Here is a 17,594-nt window from a genome sequence, read left to right as displayed (position 1 = left end):
TTCATGTCTGCAGAGGTGAGCGACGCCAGCCATGGGCCGACCTCCGCTCCCGCCAAGCAGAATGTCGACGAGGCCAGCACCACCGCCGTGAAGGCCAGGGGCGGCAACTACAAAGGCTTTGTTGCGGGCGTGTTTTCAGGCATCGCAAAGTTGAGTGTCGGAGTATGTGTTGGTCGTGCAGAGAGCAGTCATGCACAAGCTAATCAGTCGGCCTCGTAGCATCCGTTCGACACCATCAAAGTGCGACTCCAGACCTCGAACCACTCGCAGTTCAAAGGTCCTCTAGACTGCCTACTCCAGACGCTGCGCAAAGAGGGCGTCAATGGCATCTACAAGGCAAGTCGCACGGCTCCGTCTTTGCGCACTCGCTCTGACATCTTCCGTGTAGGGTGCCACGCCTCCATTGATAGGCTGGATGTGCATGGACAGCTTGATGCTAGGCTCACTTACTCTTTATCGCCGCCTGCTCAATGAGCATGTTTTCCAGCCGATGCGTGCTGCGCCAAACCATCCTGCTGTCTGGATGAGCGATGATGAGCGGAAGAAGCTACCAGCAGTCGGCCATGCCATCGCGGGAACCCTGGCTGGTTGGACAGTCTCCGTCATCGCCGCGCCAGTAGAGCACGTGAAAGCGCGTCTGCAGGTGCAATATCAGGCCACGAAGGCGCAGAGACAGTACGCTGGACCGATCGACTGTGCACGCAGAATATACGCCGGGCACGGCATCCCTGGGCTTTGGCATGGACTTTCCGCCACGCTGATCTTCAGGACCTTCTTTTTCGCGTGGTGGGGAACTTACGATGTCTTTACTCGCTGGTTCCAGAAGAACACCCATCTCAGCGCCCCAGCAGTCAACTTCTGGGCAGGTGGTCTCTCAGCACAGGTGTTCTGGCTGACATCCTACCCTTCGGACGTTATCAAACAGCGGATCATGACCGATCCGCTCGGTCCTGAGAGAAAGTTTCTTCGGTGGAGAAATGCGGCTATGGCGGTATACAAAGAGTCGGGATGGAAAGGCTACTGGAGAGGCTTCGTACCATGCTTTTTACGCGCTTTTCCTGCCAATGCAATGGCACTGGTTGCATTCGAAGGTGTCATGAGAGGCCTCAATTGACACATTGCAGATAGACCAGGGCCAATGCGACTGTCTATCACAGCGCCTCCACTGCGTCACGCACTTGTAACACACCAAGTTGACGCTGCCGTGCTGAACTCTTTTAAGGGGTCAGGCCACCTGAAATTGGATGCCCGGATCTGATGCTCTCAGGCTGCTCGGTCATTCGGCTCCCGTCGGTGGCTGCCAGGTTTGGCCCAGAGGCTGACCACTCGTCAAGGAAAGCAGGCCATGATACGGGAGTACAGGCTCGCAGTGCCTGTATGGAAGGGCGGGTCTGCTCGGTCTGACGAAAGGTTGATGCGACTCTCGTGAGCCTTTCTTGACCAATTGAGGACGTTTCTGTATCCGTCTCGGTTGCTTCGAGGACGCTCCCGGAACGTGGGAGATTGGAATTGCTGTCGGAAGCAGAGGACGGCCGCCTGGAACAGTAGCTTTGTCCGGATAGGCACTAAATATACCGTGTCGGAGACAGGAAAGGACTTAGCATTACCAAGCCAGCATTTCTCGAGGTCAAGTCGTCTCGATGGGTCGCAACCTGTTGTTTTGACATTTGATGAACTTACTGGAGCCCAGTCTGATCTTGCGCTGGCTCAACCCAGCTGATTCCGTCCACACCAGCGGTTAAGTTGGCTTGGGTCACAGCCAACATGGGCGATCGTGAGAAGACAGTGTTCAATGTCCGGTGGGATGTTCGATATACTGAAACGTAGAGCTGTGAGAGATATGTTGCTCGCTGCATTGTCGAAGTATCGTGAGGTATACTTGCCCCGATACACGCTTCGATTTCAGTCAGTTTCTGACGTCGGAAAAGAGCTTGGAACGAGTGGCATCGCCTCAGTATATACCATCGACGCGCTACATCATACAAAGTACACTTATCGTAAGCTAGCATCGATCAATCCCGCCATCTGCAGCAGACTCAACTCACTTCAGCGAGCAAGTCCATCAGCCTTTCCTAGCGCAGGCACGTCAACAGGATCTACTCAGTACCAAGAACAGACGACCAAATACTTGCAGCTTGAGCATAGCCCAGCTGCATTGACGGTTTGCAAAGCTGTGAGGCGCCGCACTGACGCTGGTGCTGTGCCTCAGGAGCAGAGGATATGCTGCAGCAGCATGACTGCATCATAAGGTCACAGATGGTGATCATGATGCCGACCGAATGCGAAGGATAGCTGGTACGTACCCAGAATGTCTGTCGGCCGGAAGTGGTCGAGGGCCGAATACTGGCGTCAAAGTTTGCTCATGGCTACAGAAGAATGAACACGGAGAACTGCGTGAGCTGCAACAGCAAATGACAGTCGAGGCAGAGCTCATCATGCCCATAACAATATAGACTGCTCCACAACCCCGCCATATCATGATCGCTATGCCGCGACCAACGCCATGCCGCGACCAACGCCATGCCGCGACCAACGCCATGCAGTACAGCGAACGCCAGAACAACAACACAAAGACGATTAGCTCTTGCCACTCTCGCCGACACTAGTGATTCTGAGCACCCTTTTAACGCCCTCTTTAATGCCGCCAGTATGACTGCCCTTCTTTCGACCAATACTCTTCTCCAAAGGTCCACTCTTTGGCGGCCACTCGCCATCATCTTTCCAGCCTTGCACTAACGCAGTCACTAACGTCTGGAGATTGATCGGAACGGATGGTGTTCGAGATTGAAGTATGACTTTTGTGTAGATCTCTGGAAACATGTTGGGTGTGATCTTCCGCCGGACCGGGTGATCGGGGAGTAGTGGTGGTGCTATGGGCACGAGCACCTCCACTGGGGAGACGGTCGTAGGCGCCACCATTGTTCTTCCAGCTCCTATGTCAGGTGATATAGAGGGTGTTGAGCCGGGCGTGGAGTGCTCTTCTGCGGGCATAGACGAAGTTGAGGTCCGAGGACTCGAGCTGACCGACCCTGATGCCGACCCTGACTGGTCTCCATGCTGGCTGTTCTCGAGTATACTGACATCCGTCGCTGTTCGCGCACAGCACCACGCATCGCGTCTTCGCATCCAATGTGATAGACCGTAATTCCAGCTCATCTCCTCCTCAAGAGCTTGCCAGCGCTTGCGTTTCTTTGCCATGTGTCGGTTCGACAATTGTGCCCCTACACTGTCTGGAGAGTCGAACTTGCTGACGCTGCCCTTCGAGCTCGATTTCGAGTTCATCATTGCGGGCGAATGCTGGTTCTCCACATCAGAGTCATCGTTGCTGGAGTACTCTCTTTCCCTCCAGTCCAGAGGATCAAAGTCGAGACCCAGCGCTTCCCCGGTCCCGTCGCTCAGCCTGTCCGGTTTGTTCGGTGTGTGGAACCTGAACCCTGCTATTCGTGCTTCTGCGTCCTCTACCTGCGCCTGGGCATGGCGACCACTTGACCTCCATTCCGGCAAAGGCGGATACTGCCAGTCATTCCTTATGCGCTCCTTCAACTGCCGTCGTGCCTCGCGCACTTCTTGCTGTTGCTCGGTCTGCTTGTTGTGGTGATGCGACCCCGGTAGACTCAGGTGGAGCGTCATCGCATAGTCCAGTGTTGCCAGTGGATAGTAATCGTAATCGTTTCAGACCGGTGGCCGATGGGGATTACGCTTTGTGCTGTCGCGTGACCTGTGATGCCGTGGAATCGTCAGGTATTACTGTGGCGACCGAAACCGCTGCCCGTGAATCGCTGAACGCTGCACAGATGGGTAGGCAAGGGCGACGTGGAGGTGATGGTCGTGGAGGTGATGGTCGTGGAGGAGGAGGAGGAGGAGGAGGAGGAGTCGCAGGCTGCGAGACGTCATCATTCACTTTGAGATTGAGCCTTGACTTTCGCTAGCGAGAGCAGCCTCCAGCTCTGGTGCGTGCCGTCAGATCTAGATCGATCGTTCTTCACAAAGCCGAGATCGGCGGGACAATCATCCGCTGCAACCACCCTCTTGCCTCCGTGCCACCTGCACTCCGTCAACATCTATCACACATCACGCATGCACCTTGATTTACGTGCCCGTGGACTGGCTGGCGTCACGACTGAGAAGGCCAGATACTTGCCGGTGATGCGGTCTCTCAAACCGGCCCAACAGCATTGAAACATCATTGGAAAAGCATTGAAGAAGCGCTCCCAGAAAGTTGCCATTTGTCTCCACACATCACATGTACTTACTCGTACAATTTCCCGAGCATACTCATACAGCCACCCCAAGCGATATCCTGACACTTAGACCATCTCATGATCTCCCGGCTGGTACCTCTTCGTCACGACAGCGTTTACACAAGCCTCATTGACAATGTCAAGACACTGGCTGATCTTCAAGCAGGCGGACCTCCATTTCCGCGAGAAATCATCATTCGCAGCCTTGTAGACAGTACCCGCAAATGCTTTGCTGACCTCTGCAATGGTTCCGGCTGGGGATATTCGCTCTCCAAATGCTTTCCACTGTTGAGTGGGTGCGTCGGTTTTCGGGAAGTACTCTTCTTCATAAGCTCTACTTATGCCGTTAACAGCATTGGCAAGGGCTTGCCAGCAGCTTCTGGACTTAGCGACAGATGCGGTGAGCGTTGTGCCGCTGATATCGCGTGACATATTGCCCATTTCGATGTCTTTGTGCTGGATCGGCTTGAGCGGACTGGTGTCGGTTTGCCGTGCACGAGGAATGTGTGCTCGGGATGGACCTGCTATCGGTGCAGGGGCTGCATTAGCAGCTGCAGCCTCGTCAGCAAGCTGTTGACAACGAAGAAGGACTTCCTCGTAGCTATTGACACGGCAACGACTCTTACCTTCGGCATCCCTGCCACTGTTGTTACCAGCTTGAAGCTCGGCAGTAATGTCGAGATCTTCGTCGTCGTCCTCAGCAATTGTCTGGCTGAAATCGGGCTGTTGCTCGGGGAAGAGGATGCCGGTGCTGACGGTGGTTGCAGGAGATTGGGCGTCTGACCAGTCAGATGAGCTGCGGATACTGTCGAAGGAGAACCGCGCGAGCTCATCGAACAGTGTTTTCCTTTTGACGTCAGTCGCTTTGAGATCAGTCGCTTTGGTGTGAACGTAAGGACTGTTCACGGCCTCTAGCGGAGAACTTCGGGTCTCGAGAGGACAGAGAGGCTCGTCGAAGTATGGATTCGTGTAAGCAGGTTGATCGCGATCCCGGCCTTTGCCCTTACCGTATCTCCTAACATCATCAGGCGGTGTGACTGGCTCGCCAGCGATGACCGTTTCGCCTGCAATGATTGTCATGGGACGGTAAGATGCATTGTAGACTGCTTCACGACTGACAGGAGGCTCCATCCTTTCTCTGTGTGTACCGCCTGCGGTGCTGGAATGATGTCTCCTGTAGTCGAGTTACTGAGATCGAGGTCGAAATGCTCAGCGAAGCGCGGTCTACTATGCATGGGATGCGATGGGACAGAAAGTGGCAATGGGGAAAGGGCCAGGGGTATATATCTCCATAATGTCGTTGTCTTCGCACCCACAAAGAGCGCATAATACAATCGGAGAAGCAGACAAAGAAATGTCACAAACCTCTTTGACGATTCGTTCGAGGTCTCGTGAAAATGTGAATGGAAACAATGATTTTGTTCATTTCACAGCCTTCAGTCGACGATGAATGTTTCGCGTTGAGTCCTGCTTTCGAACTCCACCGCTATGCCAAGACCTAGTCCCAGCCAGCAAAAGTGTACAATCATATGCACAGTCATCTGCCCGGCTTGTTAAGTATACAGTGACGGCGGTCGGCCTATTCAACGAACTACCAGATCGCTTGGTCGCTCAAAGATGTTTGGCGACACCGTCCATTTTGTGCCCTTCCTAGGCTCGATGCGTGACAAGTCGGCAGAATCACGAGTGTCTGTCGCACATAAGGAAGCATGTGGCTTCGTATGGCGGCATTGAGGGTCGCATGTGTGTTTTGCTCATCGCTTGCGGTTCAGGAGGTTCGCCTTTGGTGTTTTGACAGTCTCGGAGTCGCCCTCGTCATCGTCTCCCTCGCTTCCTTCGTCATCATCTTCCTCTCCAGCATCGCTGTCCACTTCTTCGTCCGAGTCGGCTTCTTCTTCGTCACCAGACTCTCCCTCTTCGGCTTCTATATCGACCATGCCGTCATGCTCGGCAGTATCTCCATCATCAGAGCTGTCTTCGTCGTCATCGAGCGCGACACCGGTGGGTAATTCGCCACCCATTTCATCGTCGTCGTCGCTTACTTCATCGTCATCAGCATCCTGCTTGGCCTTTATCCGCCTTCGAGACTGGTTGCCCGCTTGTGGATTGTTCGCTTCGTCGTCACTGGTGAAATCGTCGTCCCGGCCTTCAATATACAAGACTCCTCTTGGATCATCAAGGTCTTCAGAGTTCAAGGCCCGCGACGCATCTTGCATGCCCCGCCTGAGCTCTAGCTGCGCACTCAGAAGATCCAGCTTACCCTTCAAATGGAGAAGAGGCTGCAGGCCGTTTGCTCGCTCTCGAACCACTTGAGATAGCGAATTGAGCTTCTTCATAAGCTCCGGCTGGGAAGCCAGATATCCCCCGTGAGTGACTAGCGACCACTGAACCCACACCATCAAATTCCCAGTTCTGCCAGGACGCTTGTGTATGCGCTCTGCTATCTTCTCCAGCAGCGAGGCCACATCGCGGGACTTGATCCTTTGAATCGTCAGTCGTATGGTCGAATGATCGACAGTCGCGAAGCAGCTCTCGAGGAGGTCCTTGTCGTTGTTCTTCAATGCCTGTACCAACACAGTACCCAGAGAGTGACCACTTTGCATCAGCGAGCTGTTCCGGTTCGCGGGTGCCAGACTGTGCGAGTCTGCCGCATTGGCGGGAAGCCACTTAGACACATCGATCGGGTCGGGATGTCGCGCTTGTAGCATGTCTCCAAATGTCTGCTCCTCAGCTGAAGCCGTCTCCTCCGCATCAGCCATCTCAGCATCTCCTGCGCCGCCGTTAGCCTGCCCATCCTCATCATCGCTGGCGTGGCCGTTTGTCAGGAGGGCGACATCTTTGGAGTCCGCCGCATCTGCTTCGTCATCATGGGCCAACTCGCTAGAATCTTCCTCTCTGCTAGAGATGCTTATGGGCGCCTCTGCCTCCCCTTGTCCACTCGTATCCTGTGCCACATTCGCATGTGACTCGTCCACGCGGGTAGATCGTGCGCGCGAGACGCCGTTTGTGAGGTTCGCATCAAGCTTCTTGCCAGCTCTGGCGTCCTCGTTGACCAGGAAAGCGAGTCCAGATTTTGAGGGCACGTGGGAGGTCTTGGGCCGTTTGTTAGGAGTCGCCGCTGGGGGAGCCGCTCGTTGCGCCTCTCCCTGCGACCTGCGAACACGCTTTGCGGTGCTCATGGCGACAACATTGCCAGGCACACACGCAGAGTCGATCGGTGGCAGGTGATGGGGGATTGTTGGACCTGTTGTTCTTCGCCTGGCGGATGGACTTTTTTTCCGCCGCTAAACTTCGAGAGCACGGACCTGGATAGAAGCGAAATCTTATGTCCGTACATCATGACATGTAGCTGGCACTGTGACAACACGATGACTCAAGACGCTCCTCCCATCACAACACGGCAGTCGCGACGAGCACAGCACACCGACAATACCGCCGCAAAGCATACATGTACATGCAACAGACGCAGCATCGTCTTGGACAAAAACATTGATTGCGATCACATTATCATCTGATTTTAACCTCAGGCGAGAAAAGGAGCAAATCTGCAGGACTAGTAGTAGGCTGTTTCGTGGACTAACAAGGTACAGTACTGGCTACTGGCCTGCCTCTCCGCTGCCTCTTATACCTCACGGGGTCCCGCGTCCTCGTTTCTTCCTGTCCGACTCTGTTGCTCCTCAACGAGCTACCCCGCTCTTTCCTCCCTGCCATTATTCGCACGCCGCCTGCTCGATACACTCCGCCCGCCACGCTCGCTTGTTGCCGGCAGCCACCTTAAGCTCTCGCTATCTGGTCATCTGCAGGCGCAACCACTTCACTGGCGCCACCACGTCTAACTTATATTCTTGCTGGTGCCCTCCCCAGCCGCCCAGCTGGACGCGGCCGTGACTCTGGTTCTTGTGCTTCTGCGCGTCATTCACGCCTCGCAACGTTGCAAGGCTGCTGTATTCTTTTTGGAGCTCGGTTGAATTTTTTGGTCACCTGACTGAAGCGGGAGCCGCCGTCCGGTCCTAGCGCGATTGCCTTGGGTACTTGAAATTCTAACATTTCATCCGCGTCTTGCATTCTTTCAGATTGCCCGAGCCACACGCGACGCACCTCCGCCGAACGCACAGAGCCTCATCCATCAAGGCAAACCCGCGACCCAACCGCCGACCAACCCAACCCACCCGCGCCCGCCTTTGACCACACCAAACAATCACGTGCAGCTCTTGTCTACGTGTTCCAGCATTCGTTTGCGCCACCACGAAACAGCACTAATACTGGCGCATCCATCTCGATAGTCGCGTGATAGCTGTTCATAACAATCGAGGCTGCGTGCACGGCATCACGTGCGCGCTACCACTCACCTCTGCCCACCTCACCTTCCAACATGGCTTCCGACATTGCGCAACCAGAGCTCATCAAGCCGTCACTACCGACTGATGCGCCCATCGTCAATGGGTACGTAGTTTCCTCTGCTTGTCTGTCGCCATTCACCTGTTCACATCGAGACCTTTCCTGCATCTTCATCACTTGTGAATGCGCGCGACCACCTCTGTCTGCTTATATAAAATTTGCTAACTTGCATCCAGCGACCATGACCTTGACCACAACATGGAGAACGGCGAACACAACAGCGACCAAAACGCGACTGCGTTTGTGGAGAACGGCGCCATTTCCAAGACAGATCCTGTGCTCGACATCAACAACATCACCGCGGATTCTAACACTGCTGAGCCGACACCAGTCGAAGATGTTGCGCCAGGGATTGCGCCGGTGTCAGACTTCATTCCCAAGGACGCACCTACCTCTCATCCGACGCCGCCACCCGATGAGCCTCTCGCCACTTCAGAAGCTAACGTCGACACAGAGATGCAGACAGTAGAGGAGCCAGCAAAAGTGGAAGCAGATCCAGAGCCTGTCGCGCCAGCAGCACCCGCAGAGCCGAGTCTGGTGCGACCCAGGGAGGATGACGACGAGGACGAGGAACCCGCAGCGAAGCGTAACAAGGTCGAGGATGTGCCTATGCCGGACGCGAAGCCTGACCCGGTACCTGCAGTCAACGAGACCAATGCACAGCAGCCAGAGCCAGAGCCAGAGCAGACCGCAAATCCACGCGAAGCTGCTGAACCGGAACCGACTGAGCAGGCAGCACCAGCTGCGCAATCTACTTCTGCTGACACGAATGTGCCACCCGCTACCGCTCCTCAGACAGATGCTACCAAAGACGCGCCACTCGATGGCACACCTCTAGCGACCACAGAGGGAGGAGAACCAGTAGAGGCGAAGCCAGTGGTCCCCGACGCGAAGCCAGCAGATGCATCGGAGCCTGTGAAAGCTGCTGAGACTGCGCCACCCAAGCATCAATACTGCAAGGATCCCATGACCACGTCGCAGATGAAATTCTTGTCGGAGAAGATGAAGAACCTCAAGAAGACCAAGAACTCCGTGGCCTTCCTTAATCCAGTGGATCATGTGGCTCTCAACATCCCGACATACCCTGATATTGTCAAGCACCCCATGGATCTCAATACAATGGAGTCCAAGCTGAAGTCGAACAAGTACAATAACGTCCAAGAGTTCGCGGACGACTTCGACCTAATTATCAGTAATACGCGGAAGTTCAACGGAGATAACCATCTAATTACTCAAGCCGGTTTCTCCATGGAAGCGTACTTTCGCAAGATGATGGAGACCGTCCCAAGCGCGACTCATGCAGCTCCATCGAAGGTTCAGGCCAAGAAGGCTTCGCCGAAGCCTCCCCCACCTTCTGCTCGCAGAGAGTCACGGTCGGCGAATCATGCGCCGGGAATGACTTATCAAACGTCCGGAGCTGGCGCAGCAGATGCCTTTGCGCTTCAGCCTGACGGTACTCCACAGATCCGCCGAGATTCCACAATCAATCGACCTGCCCGAACAATCAAGCCACCTCCAGCTCGCGAACTTGCGTATGCCAAGCCAAAGCGCAAGGAGCACCAGCTTGAGCTGAAGTTTTGCGAACATATTCTCGAAGAGCTTCGTTCTCCGAAGTACGGCCAGGTCAATCACGTCTTCCTCGCACCGGTAGATCCAGTGGCATTAAACATCCCGCACTATCGACAGATCGTCAAATCTCCCATGGACCTCTCCACTATGGCGCAGAAGCTCAAGCAGGGCCAGTACGGCAAGGCCAACGAGTTCAAGAAGGATTTCGAGCTTATGATTCAGAACTGTCTCGCCTTCAACCCGGCCGGCAACGTCGTTCGCGACCTTGGAGTCCAGTTCAAGCGCCACTTCGATGCCTTGTGGCAAGAAAAGGATAAGTGGGAGAAGAAGCGCAAAGCTGATACTCAGCGCGCGACCTCGGCCTCAGCTGAAGAGGATAGCGTCGACGAAGATGAGGAAGAAGAGGAAGAAGAGGCTCCTGACGATCCAGCTGGAACCATTCGCGCACTTCAGAAGCAGCTTGCCGAGATGCAAAATGCTTTGGCTGGCTTGAATCAGCAGGGGAAGAAGCCCAACAAGAAGGCTAAGGCTCCAAAGCCAACAACCAAGAAGCCTGAGCGAGTCCACGCACCTCCCAGATCGAGACCAGCTCCAGTAAAGGCCAAAGCATCCAAGAAGGTCCGCCAAGTGACATATGAAGAGAAGCAAGAAATCTCAGAAGCAGTCGGCAAGATGGACGACGGCCAGGTCGCAGAGCTTACACGCATCATCACAGAGAACTGCCAGAAGTACCGGGACCAGGAGGAGATGGAGCTGGAGATCGATGACCTTCCGAACGATGTGCAGTCCATGCTCCTCAAGTATGTTCGTAGTCTCTTCGGTAACCCAAACAAGGGTCGCGCAGTGTCTCCAGACGATGCGGCCGCCATGGACGACGATGACTTCGAACCAGAGCGCGGCGCGCGTCGTGGCGGCGGCGGCGGGGGTGGTGGAGGCGGGGGTGCCGCGCCCAAGAAGAAGAAGCACAAGCCGATGGGCAAGGACCAGCAGACTGCGGCGATTGAGGATCTTCAAAAGCAATTAGCGCAATTCAACCAGCCCGGTGTAAGCGCCAGCCAGAGCCCTACGGCGTCCAACAACTACGCCATGGCAGAGGACACATCCGGCGATGATGACAGCGAGGAGTCGGAGGAGGAGTAGATTCTGATTTTTTGGAGCGTTCAGACAGTCCAGAGCGTGGGCGGTCTTTGTGATGATTGTACGATTACCCACCGCGAAAAAGCGAGGCATGATCTGGCCGATTCGTTAGCCAACTTGAGCACCACATAGCATAGCTTGAGGGCATGAGTTGGGTGTATAATAAAACGAGCTTGCAACTCCCCGGTCGTGACGAATGCTTCCATCGTTCTTTGTGCTTTTGCTTCGCGATTGGCCCTCCGCGTGACTTTGCCGATGTTCGTTGTGAGCAATGAAGCTTGAGGTGCCGGGTCGGTGTTGGTGCATGGAAGGTTGTGTTGCATTGCGGCCGGTCTGGGAGGCGGCCAGAGTGTGTTGCTGATCTGAGCTATGTCTTGGTCGGCGTGTCACTACTGTTAGATCTTGGACGCTTCTGCTTCTGCCTCAGACGACTGCGGGTGGCGAGGTCTCGGATACCGCTTCAGAGGAGGCGGTTGCAATGTTGCTTCGAGGACCGTCGCTGGAGACGTTGATGGAGCTTCAGCAGTCACATGTCCGGTGGCCGGGACTGCTGTGTCGCCATGTAAGAAGATCTCTGATGGTGGTCGCATGCGGACGGTCATGGTCATGGGCATGCGTGTGGTCGAGTTCACCATGGTGATTGATGGTGATGCCTTGCTGGACGACATGCCCGCACGAATCAGGAGACTGTCGGCGCCAACCCCGCCGAGGCCGAGGGCGCCGAGTGGGGTGAGAGCTGATCTGCGTGACTGTTGAGCTGGTCTCTCTTTCCTTCGCCCAGAGCTAGGTCCTACCAGGACGCACACGCTTGTTATCCTTGGCCAGGCCATGCCTCATGGCGGACATTCTGTCGCTTGCATGCTTCCACGATTGACCAAAGGCTCGAGACTATGGCTCTGACCACCATGTGCGGCAGGTACAGGTAGCTTGACCCCGAACACATGTATTCCCACAAAAGACGGAGCAGATGCTGTAAAGTATCAAAACCGCTTACCATGTATTTGACGTGATTCCATCTAAACTCACCCTACGCGATGAAGTACCCATCAATAGACAGAACCCATCCAGCAGAAACGCCGACATCGGCAACCTACAAGCGACATCCTTCGAGCTGCAGTATCATCGTCCGGCGGTATTGATCGCCTATAATTCAACTACGATCGACAGCTTTGGACTCGCCAGCGTCTCCATAGTGAAGTCATCTCTAAACTGTCGGAACGCTTCTACTAAGCATGGTGCTGGTCCGGCAAATGCTGAAGGTACTTGACCAAGGCAGACAACTACGACCAGTCACCTCAATGATAAGAATGGCACCGAACACTACTCATGGCTCCTCGGACATGTCCCGACTGGCAGCAAGAATACCCAAGGGATCGTGGTGTACCCACATGCACGTAGTGGATCCTGGAACGTTTCCATTAGACAAGGCTGCGCAATATACACCATCGCCTCATACGTTGGACGAAGCCAAGTCCTTCCTGGGCCGACTAGGAATCGAGAAGATGGTGATTGTTCAACCGAGCATCTACGCCGATGACAACGCTTGTACACTGGACGGTCTTCGCCAACTCGGTACCACCAATGGTCGTGCAGTGAAACAGTTCGATCCATCCGCGACCTCGCAGCTGCAGCTACAAGAATGGCACGACCTTGGAGTCCGAGGAGTCCGCTTGAACTTCAAGAGCGTAGGGGCGACGCCTTCAGGTGAAGAACTGAAGCAGGCACTGCGGGCATACGCAGATGTCGTAAGACCGTTCGGCTGCCCATTGGAGCTGTACATTTCTCTGGAGAACGTGCCGCTCGTAGATGCCATATCTCATGATTTGGACGATACTAAGATGGTCATCGACCACTTTGCGCATCCTACTGCAGCATCGCTGAAGGGCGCCAAGTCTGCACACGAGATCGAAGGTTTTCCGTCGCTTTTGAGCTTGCTGCAGAAGGGAACACTTGGGGTAAGCTGTCTGCTTCATATCGTCTTTCCAAGGACTCGAACGATCTGATTGTGGAATCATTGTGCAAGGAGATCCTACGAGCGAGGCCGGATCGCTGTGTCTTTGCGACTGACTGGCCGCATACGAGATTTGAGGATGTTGCGATTGCAGCGTACCTAGAGAAGATTCTTGACTGGATAGACGAGGAGGGTGTGAGTTTGTCGCAAGTGCTAGTTGAGAACGCCGAGGAGCTGTTCGATGCCAGAAGATAGACAGGAGTTTTTCGAACTTCAAACATTCATGGATTTTCGCTTTTTTGCAATGGGTATCTCCAGTCTCTCGCAAACTCCGTGCGCCTTCGCTAAATCGATCTCGAAGTCAACACGCTATCGTTGACTACTTCTGATGTAGTTCGCAGCTTGGCCAGTCTTTGACCACGCAGAAGCACCGCCATCTCTCAATGCAGCTTCGTACCGCGCTTTCAGACCTTGTTCGAATGCTTCGTTGACTTCGTCCTCTTCGTTTATCTCGTCAGGCTCGACCAACTCGCCGTCGTTGTCCCCTTCTCCTTCTTCATCGTCCTCCTCCGCCTCACTGACAGTCTCCGGCTCGGGCTTAGCATACTTCCCAGTCCCCTTTGCCTTTGACGAAACGTTCATGTCCTTCATCATCCTGTTGACCTCACTCTCGCGAATCTGCGTCTTTTGCTCCTCTGCCTCTGCCCTCCGTCTCTCCAGCTCAGGCTTGTAGTCTTTGTCGAATTCAACCCTCTTCTCTTCAATTGCTTTGAAGAAGTCCTCCACTCCGTCGCCCGTCATTGACGAAACCCCCACGACTGAGAGTTGGTTGTAGAATTCCTCGAGTACAAGAGTCATGCTGTTCAACAAAGGACCCATGTACCCAGCTCCTGACCTCTCCTCGTCTTCCTCTGCGCGTACCGCATTCTGAAAGCTCTCAAAGTCTCGCATCCAGTCCACTGCCTGCTCCTCCGACTTGACGTCCGTCTTGTTGAAGACCAGAATCATGGGGAGCTTGGTCTTGTAGAGGATGCTGATCGCGTAGAGCATGTTCGACATGAATGTGCTCGTATTCTCGGTGGTGCGTGGCGTGTCGATCACGTACGCGATCACGGTCGGGAAACTCGAAGCCAGTGAGTTGAGCAGGATGTTGCCTGATGCAGACCACACGAAGACCTCAATCTGGCCAGGCGTATCCACGATGATGTGACTCGGTAATGGCTTCGCGGACTCTTGGGGAAGACACCTCTTTTCCAATATTCCCATGACCTGATCAATCTTTGTGCTGAAGAGGTTCAATGATGTGAGGATGCCGCCGTTGGGGCCGAGGTTGTATTGCTTCATGACTTCTTTGTAGTTGACAGAGTCGCGGATGTCAATGTTCGAGTCAAAGGGGACGCTGCGCACTGCAGGATCGAGGTTCATGACATACGGTGGTTGTGTGGGTGGGTTGCTCTGTGACTGGGTGTGGAGATGGGCGTTGATGCGTTGCATGAAGGTCGTCTTGCCGGAGCCTGCCATGCCGACGCAGACGACGGCTACGGGGGCTTGAGTCCCGGCGGAGGCCATGATGGGTGATGGCAACGTGCTGTGTGTGTGTGTGTAAAAGAGATCGGGTGCTGGTTGTAGAAGAAGTGCGGGCATAAAGTTTCTGGAGGTGGTACGGGAGCTTCAGCATCAGCATGTGAAGGATGACATCAAATTTGTCTCGGCGATTCTTCTTCAACACCAACCAACGACAACACACCGAAGATGGGATTGGAGGACTTTGAGAAGGAATTCGAGGTGACCAAGTCGCGAGAGTCGCGTGATTCGAAGGAGCACAGAAGTCACCGCCACCGCCACCGGCATCGAGACGATCGGGACGGAGAACATCGACATCGACATCGACATCGACATCGACATCGACATCGACACAGACATCAAGACGATGGGGACGGAGACGCAGGACACCGACATCGCCATAAGAGACACCGCGATAGCGACGATGACAGCGAGCGGAGACATAGGAAGCGACATCGCAGCCGATCTCCACGGCGCGGCAAGGACAAGCCAACAGACGCTGCGAAGGAGGTGAAGGTCTTCGATTCAGATGGCGAGGCCGAGGCCGAGGACGAGTGGGTGGAGAAGGAAACGAATACTGCACCACCAGAGGGGAACATCCTGGACCAGCGCGATCAGGACCTGAAGTCCACCAAGCTGCAGCGGGACTCGTGGATGGAGGAGCCCTCCGGACTGGAGATCGAGTACACGCAGAGCAGGAAACCTCAGGCTGCTGCTAGCCAATTTGTTGGGGCAAAGGACACGCACGACTTCAAAGTCCACGAGAGCGACGTCAACAAGCACTTGGCAGATCTACAGCGGGATTTCGATTCAGACGGAGAAGACGACGCTGGAGCGGAACAGGTTGATGACGAGCCCGCCCAGCATCAAGTCAACTATACGTTCGGCGACAATGGCAGCTCATGGCGTATGACGAAGCTAAAGGGCGTATATCGAAAGGCAGAAGATACTGGGAAGACCGTCGAGGACGTGGCTCTCGAGACCTATGGCGACCTGCGAGACTTCGACGATGCGCGAGAGGAGGAGCGCGAGATGGACCGTAGGAAGATGTACGGCAAAGACTACGTCGGCTTGGAGAAGCCTTCTGGTGAGCTCTTCCAGGAGCGCAAGATGAAGGCTGGCATGAGACGGGAAACGCAGGAACAGGAACATGTGGCAGCAGCAGCAGCAGCCGCAACATCTCGCCAAGGAGAGAAGATACCGCAAGCAGAAGCGCCGATCTTGACCGCAGCTTTGGATCCGACTGCACTAAACAAGCTGAAAGCCCAGATGATGAAGGCAAAGTTGCGCAATGCGCCTGATGCTGTCCAGCTGGAGGAGAAGTATGCTCAAGCTGAAGCTGCAAGTCTAGCCAACAATGGGCAGTCGGACATCGTTGTGCTGGGCAAGATGGAGAACCGTATGCTTGCAAGTGATCGCTCTGGAGAAGTCAACGCAGTATCCGGCAAACGAGGTCGTGAGCGCGGGCTTGTCACAGAGAACGAGGATATGTCTATCGAGGACATGGTCAAGCAAGAAAAGCGCACTCGTGGTGCCAATGGCGGTGAAGGCAAGGCCTTTGCAGAACGCATCGCGAAGGACTCCAAGTTCAAGAATGACCTCGACTACATGGACGACAACGCCACGAACCTGTCTAAAAAGGTCATGAAATCCGACATCAATCTACGCAACGCTGCAGTAGGCGACTTTCAGAAGATGCAGAGAATCCTCGAAACCTGCCCACTCTGCTATCACGAAGAATCGAACCAACCTCCTACAGCACCGGTCGTCAGCCTCGCAACCCGAACCTACATGACCCTTCCCACAGAACCCGAAATCGCTAAAGGCGGTGCCGTCATAGTACCGCTCCAACACCGTCTCAACCTTCTCGAATGCGACGATGATGAATGGGAAGAGATTCGCAACTTTATGAAATCGCTCACCCGTCTCTACCACGCTCAAGACAAGTCCGTGATATTCTACGAAAACGCCGCTTTCAGTCAAAGTCGTAGAGGTCACGCCGCCTTGAACGCCATTCCACTGCCGCGTCATCTGGCAGAAAATGCACCAGCGTACTTCAAAGAAGCTGTTCTCGCAAGCGACGAGCAATGGAGTCAGCATAAACCGATCATTGACACTCTCGCCCTGGTGCAAAAACCCGGGTATGGCAAAGCTGCGTTTCGGAAGGCGATGGTGAAGGAGATGCCTTACTTCCACGTCTTCTACACCCTCGACGGTGGCATGGGCCATGTCATTGAGGACGAGAGGCGGTGGCCGAAGGGCGATCTGTTCGCGAGGGAGATCATCGGTGGCATGCTGGACAAAGGAATCGAAGTGATTAAGAAGCAGGGCCGATGGGAGAAGCATGATCGGAGGCTGGAGGGGTTTAGGAAGAGATGGGACAAGTTTGATTGGACTAAGGTCCTGATGGAGGCCCAGGGCTAGCCAGGCATATAACTTTATGGGTCGCAGTTGATCATGACTGTGAAGATGGTGCCAATGTCATCGTGAGCAAAAGTCAATGATGATGAAGTGCAGGCACCAAGAGATACGCCCATCTGATTGCTTCTCTAGCTTCGCTACTCGAAGCTATACTTTCCATCTACATTATTTTCGTGAGGTCATGCTGATGAGTCGTGAAAGAGTGTGTCGTAAAATCGTCCAATCTTGTAAGAAACAACGCTTATGTGCAGCCATGCGTGGCTAGATGCTCATCTGAGAGCCCAATTTGCAACGTTGATGGTGTACTTCTGCGT

At 54.5% G+C, this 17,594-nt stretch overlaps 9 protein-coding genes across 9 annotated transcripts; 4 read left to right on the top strand and 5 right to left on the bottom strand.

Moving 5' to 3' along the window:
* Positions 1–3: 3 nt before the first annotated feature.
* CLAFUR5_01036 (Mitochondrial substrate carrier family protein L) lies at positions 4–1,114 on the top strand (the record flags this gene model as incomplete). Its single annotated transcript, XM_047900184.1, has 3 exons — positions 4–162; positions 220–336; positions 389–1,114. 3 exons carry the CDS (start codon positions 4–6, stop codon positions 1,112–1,114), a joined length of 1,002 nt encoding a protein of 333 aa, XP_047757136.1.
* A 1,463-nt stretch (positions 1,115–2,577) lies between these two features.
* CLAFUR5_01035 (uncharacterized protein) lies at positions 2,578–3,630 on the bottom strand (the record flags this gene model as incomplete). Its single annotated transcript, XM_047900183.1, has 1 exon — positions 2,578–3,630. The coding sequence occupies one exon, from the start codon at positions 3,628–3,630 to the stop codon at positions 2,578–2,580; it is 1,053 nt and encodes a 350-aa protein (XP_047757135.1).
* Positions 3,631–4,307: 677 nt separating this feature from the next.
* Positions 4,308–5,372, bottom strand: CLAFUR5_01034 (uncharacterized protein; the record flags this gene model as incomplete). The annotated part of the gene is made up of 2 exons (XM_047900182.1): positions 4,308–4,792; positions 4,868–5,372. 2 exons carry the CDS (start codon positions 5,370–5,372, stop codon positions 4,308–4,310), a joined length of 990 nt encoding a protein of 329 aa, XP_047757134.1.
* A 623-nt stretch (positions 5,373–5,995) lies between these two features.
* Positions 5,996–7,420, bottom strand: CLAFUR5_01033 (U3 small nucleolar RNA-associated protein 5; the record flags this gene model as incomplete). Its single annotated transcript, XM_047900181.1, has 1 exon — positions 5,996–7,420. The coding sequence occupies one exon, from the start codon at positions 7,418–7,420 to the stop codon at positions 5,996–5,998; it is 1,425 nt and encodes a 474-aa protein (XP_047757133.1).
* Positions 7,421–8,613: 1,193 nt separating this feature from the next.
* Positions 8,614–11,348, top strand: CLAFUR5_01032 (Bromodomain-containing factor 1; the record flags this gene model as incomplete). Its single annotated transcript, XM_047900180.1, has 2 exons — positions 8,614–8,684; positions 8,816–11,348. The coding sequence occupies 2 exons, from the start codon at positions 8,614–8,616 to the stop codon at positions 11,346–11,348; spliced, it is 2,604 nt and encodes an 867-aa protein (XP_047757132.1).
* A 392-nt stretch (positions 11,349–11,740) lies between these two features.
* Positions 11,741–12,191, bottom strand: CLAFUR5_20126 (uncharacterized protein; the record flags this gene model as incomplete). The annotated part of the gene is made up of 2 exons (XM_059462963.1): positions 11,741–12,094; positions 12,150–12,191. The coding sequence occupies 2 exons, from the start codon at positions 12,189–12,191 to the stop codon at positions 11,741–11,743; spliced, it is 396 nt and encodes a 131-aa protein (XP_059318860.1).
* Positions 12,192–12,685: 494 nt separating this feature from the next.
* CLAFUR5_01031 (4-sulfomuconolactone hydrolase) lies at positions 12,686–13,551 on the top strand (the record flags this gene model as incomplete). Its single annotated transcript, XM_047900179.1, has 2 exons — positions 12,686–13,300; positions 13,333–13,551. The coding sequence occupies 2 exons, from the start codon at positions 12,686–12,688 to the stop codon at positions 13,549–13,551; spliced, it is 834 nt and encodes a 277-aa protein (XP_047757131.1).
* A 114-nt stretch (positions 13,552–13,665) lies between these two features.
* On the bottom strand, positions 13,666–14,865 carry CLAFUR5_01030 (GPN-loop GTPase 1; the record flags this gene model as incomplete). Its single annotated transcript, XM_047900178.1, has 1 exon — positions 13,666–14,865. One exon carries the CDS (start codon positions 14,863–14,865, stop codon positions 13,666–13,668), a length of 1,200 nt encoding a protein of 399 aa, XP_047757130.1.
* Positions 14,866–15,048: 183 nt separating this feature from the next.
* CLAFUR5_01029 (Pre-mRNA-splicing factor cwf19) lies at positions 15,049–17,283 on the top strand (the record flags this gene model as incomplete). Its single annotated transcript, XM_047900177.1, has 1 exon — positions 15,049–17,283. The coding sequence occupies one exon, from the start codon at positions 15,049–15,051 to the stop codon at positions 17,281–17,283; it is 2,235 nt and encodes a 744-aa protein (XP_047755884.1).
* Between the last annotated feature and the right edge of the window lie 311 nt (positions 17,284–17,594).

The sequence above is a fragment of the Fulvia fulva genome, chromosome 1, assembly GCF_020509005.1.
Source record: "Fulvia fulva chromosome 1, complete sequence".
In the NCBI taxonomy this organism is placed as follows: domain Eukaryota; kingdom Fungi; phylum Ascomycota; class Dothideomycetes; order Mycosphaerellales; family Mycosphaerellaceae; genus Fulvia; species Fulvia fulva.
This window is presented reverse-complemented; position numbering and strand designations above follow the sequence as displayed.